Raw genomic sequence first — 7,673 nt, 5'->3', positions numbered from 1 at the left:
CCACCCGTGTATTTGTGTCACAAGAAAGTCACCCGTGGAATGGAGGGTTAAATCGCAAACAGGAAAAAATTACCTACCGACTATATTTCTGTTGTATACAACTAGCAAAAACTACTAAAGGTTATTGATTTTTATTACTACAACAAATACAATTGACTAAACCTGAAAGAATATGAAGACGGAATCATCATTTTATAGAATCATTCATAAAAATTACGCAAAAATATATTTAAACATATACAAATTGCCATGTATGTATGTATAGCGTTAATAGACCTTTTAGGCCCATTGCTGAACGGGTAATTTCCATCGTTTTCTGTTTTTAGCTAACAGCTTCCAATCTCTGATTACCATCTCTCTGACATCTTCCATCACTACATCTCTCCATTTCTTTCTTGGGCTGCCTCCCTTTTTTGCCCTAAGGTACTCTCCAACTTATATTCTTAAATTGTCTGTTACCTTGCATTCTTTCTAGATGTTATTTATAGGCGTTCTCAACGTGAAAAATAGATCTTTTTTGTCTTTGGGAAGCAACGATAAAATGGCTTCGAAACGGACGCAATAGCGACATCTGATATTAAATCCGTAAAATAGTTTCGAAACACAATTCAGATTTCTGTTTTAATCTGAACCTTCTATAAATGCAAGGTATAACAGACGTTGATAAAGATGTTAATAGAGACATGGGGAATCTAAAATTTGCATTCCACGACATGTCTCCTCAACTAAGCAGAAATCGTTAGCGAATTGGTTTCTTGTACTCATACAGATCCGAATAAAATGAAAAAGACAGTAAAGATTCCATTTCACGTACAAATCGTCTATGTATCTGTTTATACGTATTTTTCACGTTGAGAACGCCTATGAATAACTGTTCTGATGAGCTTTATTAAAGCGAAATACGTATAAACAGATACATAGACGGTTTGTACGTGAAATGGAATCTTTACTGTCTTTTTCATTTTATTCGGATCTACTCTGTATGAGTACAAGAAACCAATTCGCTAACGATTTCTGCTTAGTTGAGGAGACATGTCGTGGAATGCAAATTTTAGATTCCCCATGTCTCTATTAACATCTTTATCAACGTCTGTTATACCTTGCATTTATAGAAGGTTCAGATTAAAGCAGAAATCTAAATTGTGTTTCGAAACTATTTTGGGGATTTAATATCAGATGTCGCTATTGCGTCCGTTTCGAAGCCATTTTATCGTTGCTTCCCAAAGACAGAAAAGATCTATTTTTCACGTTGAGTGTCGCCAAGTGCTCGGTCAGAGTGACCACTGAGCATCCTTGGCGCGCATCGCCCCGCCTCCCTTACCAATTTCAATTTTCTCATTGGTCTTTTGGCTTGGAATCTTGTAAAATATTATGTATAAATATTAGTTGAATTCCAAGCCAAAGAGAGTTCACCTTTTACCTCGGTCTCTCCTAGAGCCCAAAACTCTAGGGAGCCGAGCAACGGGGCTCTGCCCTATTCCTCTCTACCTAAGACTCTGAGGTTGTCTTGTATTCTTCTACAAACTGTGTTTTATTTCAACCAACACAAATTATTTTCATGTAAGAAAATTATACTAAGTCTTTTTCAAGACTTAGTAATAATTAAACCTTCGTCCAGCTCGACATTGGATAAGTGCACTAGGGTATTTCGTACGCTATACACGAATATCCTAGTGCAGAGCGTACAGCGGATTAGCTAATTTTCGAAGGACTAATTCCGTTGAGACGACATGAGAACGCCTATGAATAACTGTTCTGATGAGCTTTATTAAAGCGAAATACGTATAAACAGATACATAGACGATTTGTACGTGAAATGTAATCTTTACTGTCTTTTTCATTTTATTTTTGTATTACGAAATATATTTTTGGCCTTAATTATTTTGTTCATGGTCCCAGCGCATATGTTGCACTTGGTCAGTCTCAGGTTGATTTCTTCCTTACATGTTTGATTAATAAGGGTATCTAAGTATATATATATATATATATATATATATATATATATATATATATATATATATATATATATATATTCATCTACCTTCTCGAATTCTACAACTAATCCATCCTCCACCGCTAATTTAAAGGTACCCCTGGTGTTGATTTATTTTTTGTTTTAGATTTCCATGTACTTGGATTTATTAATATTAACTTGTTTAGGACTGTCATCAGTCTTTTTGCTATACTTGCCAGTTCTTTTCCTATTCTTGCAATAAGAACCACATCATCAGCGTACGCTAAACAATGGTGCTCTTTGTACAAGAGAATGCCGGACCTATTTATCCCACTTATGCTTACAATTTTTTCTAAATTTTTTCTAGAAATATATTGAATAGCAAGGTAAACAACGGGTCTCCTTAGCAAACACTTTTTTCACTTAGAATTCTTCTGAACTGTACCATTGCATTTCACAGCACAAATAGTTTTTCCAATTGTCATTTTTACGAATCTTACTATTTTTGTGTAGCACTTGGAATTCTTTAAGCGTTTCTATTAATTTGTTTATGTCTATTGTATCGTAGGCGTAGTGCTGAAATATATTAATAGTAATTCCTCAGGATTTCTTTTAGCATAAAATTTAATCGGTTGTTGATCTTCCCTTGCGAAATCCTCCCTGTTATTCTCCTTGATTCTTCTCCACATATATTTCTAAACTTTGTTAATATAACCCATAAACACTTTGTATATAACCTCTAACCAGCATATTCCTCTATATTTTGCGCATTCAGTTCTATCTCCTTTTTTGCTTATAGACATTATAATGGACTTGTTCCATTCTTGAGGCATTTCTGCGGCATCCTACGCTTCTACTATTAGCTCACGACGTTGATTTTGTAAAGCCTCTCCTCCATATTTTAAGTTCTCTGCTACAATGTCGCTCTCCCCGGAGCTTTTTTGATTTTTAATATTTTGTTTTATTGGATCAGCGTCTTCTCTTGTGGGCTTTGGTATTTCTTCTACTATTATTTGGGGTTTAGAAACATTATAATTGTCTTTAGTAGTCACTCCGCCATTTAACAGCTCTTCGAAATATTCTTTTCATCTTTCACATATTTGGTGTTCGTCCACTATTAGGTTTCATTGCTTAGCTTTTACATCGTTCTTTCCTGGTACCCAGGTTTAATGTATTTTACCTATTTGTAGAAATTGTTTATTTCGTTTCTCTTGTTAATTTTCTTCAATACGCTTTACTTATCATCCAAATACTTTCTTTTCCGCGTCCTTAGGATTTTCTTTAATGTTTTTCGTTGTTCAGCATACCTTTCTAGGTCGCCTTGTTTTTGCGATCGCAAACTTTTTTTTTAACTGTTTTACATTCATTATCGAACCAGAGGTTTTTTCTAAATTTTTTGTTTTTGGTATGTTCTTTGATGTTGCTTCCTTTATAGTGTTTGTCATTTGTAAGAACTTTTGATAATCTGAGTTTACTTTTTTCTTTCATTACCTTGTTTTTATCGCTATAATTCTTCATTTGTACGAGACATTTACAAATTGCCATATTAAATTCAAATCCCCCCTACTTTCAAAAACAAGGAGTGAACATATATTTTCTATCTCTTAAATAATATATTATCCATTAGTTATACAGTAAAATTCAGTTTTAATGAAACCAAGAATAATTGTTTGTAATATAAATGATGAGTTTATTACTTTGTTGATAACGATTTTAAATCACTTCCCAAATTATTCACGTTTAGTTGGTAAGTGCATCTGCTAGTAATTCGGTCTGTATCTGAATAAATATAACTGAAGTTGCTTGTAGTGTGTAGTACCTTAGATTTTTGTAGAAATCTCACCAAAAAAGTTCTTCATATACCAAAATTTAAATAAGCTCCATTTAAAAAAATTGTGGAAAAAACGGGGAAGAGTTTCGATTCAAAAATCAAACTTCTATTTTTCAATCTCTTATTCATAATCAGTGGGAAATTATTACATCTACAACAAAAATGTATCTACAGCGCTTTAATCCATTCAAGATAGGTATTTAGAATCAAAAAATGACCAAATCGGAATCGGTAACGTCAATTGTTCGTTATAAAATTGTTCCTGAATTTCCCTAAACTTTTTCTGCTAAATAATTACACTATTATAGTAACACATTTCTCTGATGATACACAACCTTCTGGAGATGTTGTTGCAACAATTTAAGTTGTAACTCACTACAACCAATTCTAAACAGACGTCTACTGGGCTATACGGCTTCGCCTATAATTAAAAATGGATAAAATGGATTGTATTAACCTGAAGAAAATTTTGGTGCTTTATGGTGGATGGAACAGTGGGATGAAAAAAAATCGAGATGGAGGTATGTTATATATTTTGTCATACTAGTTTATTATTGTGTTTTTATTACTTAGTTACCAACTACGTAATAGTGGACTTTATGGCCCGTACGGGCTTAAAGATACAAACAAAAAGATAACCTATTAGAAACATCTTTATTTAACAACATTTCAAATTGGCAATGTTAATATTCTTATTTAAGATTAAAGGCTTCTTCAAATGAGCAAAATATTAAGCTATCAAGCGAAAGCTCGAATATTAAGCTAGCTAATTCAAATAAAAATTTTGAAATACCACATGATTCTGCTCGATTTTTACTAATTTTTCGCCTCTCAACTAACCCGTGGTAGCTTAGGTTAAAATAAAAAAAGTAATCTTTAAATACCACTGTGTGCTGCAAAACTTTTCCAATTCATTTACCATCTTCGCAATTGTTAGGTGCGCAAGGTATCCCGACCCTCCTTGGAATGTAATAGACATAATAAAATTATTTCAATTTGAATATTTCTTACCTGTTAATTATTCTGTGAAATATAACAATTCCATTGTATTTACTAAAACTCAACTTGATTTCAGTTATTTTATATTCATAAAAAGGACTCACGATTCGATTTCTCTTAGCCATGTACTCACTATTATAATCTGAGTCAATTTTTTAAAACAGTTAAAATTTATAATTTTTGTAATAAAGTATTTTCGTATTTTCAATATATAAACCTTTAAAAAATAAATATTAATTAGCACAGAATAACATTTCAGAATGTTTTTAATTAGGGTAGTTGAGAAAACAATGACTAGGCTGGTAAAAATATAGTAAAAGTCTAGCAGAGCACTTTTGTATTTTCAAAAAGATTTCGCATTTAGCTAGCATGAATACATAGCTTGTTGAATGTTTCCCATTAATTGTGGCTTAAGGGGTCAAAAATAATGAGGGTGGATAAAATTCAGTAAAAACCTGGCAAGCAATTAGTCTAGGCGGGATCTGTTTTGGATTGGACATTTTCCATAGGAAGCTATTTTTTTGCTGGAATCCCTTCAGGATGTGCCCAATATCGATAATCACGATATGCGCCAGTCGCAAACCCTGTGCTAAATTTTTTATTTAACAAAATCTGAAAACAATTGAAAATTTCTCATTTTATTGCTCCTATTTTCGTTTATAATTCGGAAAATATTGATCCTAGAGAAACAATTATAAGAAGTTAAAAGTTTCGTTATTCAATTTTACACAATATTTTGTTAGCTAGAAATTGAAAATTTAATGTTTATTTTGTTTTATTGTTGAAAAATAGCAATAATTGGAAAAAAAGTACAAAAAAATGAAGTAATCCTTTATAAATGTTTTCGACTTTCTAAACTTGACTTACAAGCTCCATATTCCGCCTAGAAAAACCTTTTAATATGTTTAAAACTTGTGCTAAATTTTGTTAAGATCGGTCGGATAGGTTTTGCATAATAATTTTGCAACCCAGCCTACTGGAAAAAAATCGCAAATTTTCAAATTTATAGTAGGCCCTAAATAAGGCCCTCAGATAGTTGCAAATTTCTCTACACATAGAGAAAGGCTCAAACTTTCAAACGCTTTTTGTAAAATTCAAATCACTTTACTAGGAGAGCCTAGAAAATTTTTTAAACTTTTAAACATTTTTTATATATATTAGGCTTATAAACAAATTGAATAACTTTACGAGCTTTAAACATATCAATTTCAAAACAATTGTTGAAAAACAATTTAACAATTTTGCTTTTTCCTTGATAAAAAAAATGCTGAGGTTGTATCACAACCTTATAAATTTTGAAATTGATATGTTTAAAGCTCGTAAAGTTATTCAATTTGTTATAAAAAAATTTCTAGGCTCTCCTAGTGAACCGATTTGAATTTTACAAAAAGCGTTTAAAAGTCTGAGCCTTCCTTTATATGTAAAAAAATTTGCAACTATCTGAGGGCCTTATTTAGGACCTACTATAAATTTGAAAATTTGCAATTTTTTTCCAGTAGGCTGGATTGCAAAATTATTATGCAAAACCTATAAGACCGATTTTTATCAAACTTTAGCACACGTTTTAAACATATTAAAAAGTTTTTCTAGGCGAAATATGGAGCTTGTAAGTCAAGTTTAGAAAGTCGAAAACATTTAAAGGATTAACTTCATTTTTTTGTACTTTTTTTTCCAATTATTGGTATTTTTTCAACAACAAACATTAAATTTTCAATTTCTAGCTAACTAAATATTGTGTAAAATTGAATAACGAAACTTTTAACTTCTTATAATTTTTTTTCTAGGATCAATATTTTCCGAATTATAAAGGAAAATAGGAGCAATAAAATAAGAAATTTTCAATTGTTTTCAGATTTTGTTAAATAAAAAATTTAGCACAGGGTTTGCGACTGGCGCATATCGTGATTATCGATATTGGGCACATCCTTAAGGGATTCCAGCAAAAAAATAGCTTCCTATGCAAAAAAGTCCATTATGGTTTGAATTTCTACAGATCCCGCCTAGTCTAAATTTATACTTTCAGTTACAAGACGAGTACATTAAAATTGAAAAAATAGTTTTTTTATCACCTTAAATATTAACCCAACAGAATTATTGACTTCTCATAAGGAGTAGTTGAGGGGTGAATAATTACCAGTGTGGTAATAAATTGGTTTATCATAAATTTTATTTTTATAATTCTACTAGTTTTAACCGTAAGGCAGCAAAATCGCTCCCCTGAAGGGTGATTTGGTGATGAAAAATTATTAGGATGGTAATAAATTAGTGAAAAATGGGTTAAAAAATATACCATCGGCAAAAAGTCTTTTTTCTGAATTCTGCTAACTTGAACCTTAAGCCAGCAGAATCGCTCCCCTTAAGGTTGGTTTGGTGGTGAAAAATTATTAGAGTGGTAATAAATTAGTAAAAAATTGGCGAAAAAATATTACGTAGGTTAAATTGGATTCTGCTCATTTGTCCCCGCTAGCTTAAGGGTCCTTACAAGTAGCACAGTTTCACTAATGTGTTTTACATGGTTTTCTGTCATCCAGTGCTGTAATTTTTCATATTCCTTGTCGTAGGCATCTCTCGACTTACGTGGTAGTAACTTTTGCGTTGCTTTTTCCGCTTTTTTTTTTTAAATTTGGTTAGGGATATCAAAAATATCTTGCATTTCCACGGTTTTTAGTTTTACACGTTTGACAGAATTTTCGTAGCGTAGCAACATAACACGGACGATAGAATGTCTACTAGTAAATTTATTGTCAAAATGAAATCGAATTTTCGGATTTTTTAGAACATATTTATTTATAGATGCAATAACAAACTAATATGACATAAAAGTTTGTATGCACCGTGTATATTAACAGATGTATATGCCCTCGGGCGACTTTCAAACCCTCGGGCCAG

The 7,673-nt window shown here is 31.8% G+C and overlaps 1 protein-coding gene across 1 annotated transcript in view; it reads left to right on the top strand.

Moving 5' to 3' along the window:
• The first annotated feature begins 3,624 nt into the window (after positions 1-3,624).
• Positions 3,625-7,673, top strand: part of LOC140435019 (60 kDa lysophospholipase) — a 70,757-nt gene continuing 66,708 nt past the window's right edge. The window contains exon 1 of the mRNA XM_072523680.1: positions 3,625-4,306. Coding sequence (XP_072379781.1) covers positions 4,301-4,306 — 6 coding nt within the window. The 5' untranslated portion in view covers positions 3,625-4,300. The remainder of the gene's footprint in view (positions 4,307-7,673) is intronic.

This window comes from Diabrotica undecimpunctata, chromosome 2, assembly GCF_040954645.1.
Source record: "Diabrotica undecimpunctata isolate CICGRU chromosome 2, icDiaUnde3, whole genome shotgun sequence".
Taxonomy (NCBI): Eukaryota; Metazoa; Arthropoda; class Insecta; order Coleoptera; family Chrysomelidae; genus Diabrotica; species Diabrotica undecimpunctata.
The sequence above is the reverse complement of the archived record's forward strand: the minus strand, read 5'-3'. Positions and strand labels throughout refer to the sequence as shown.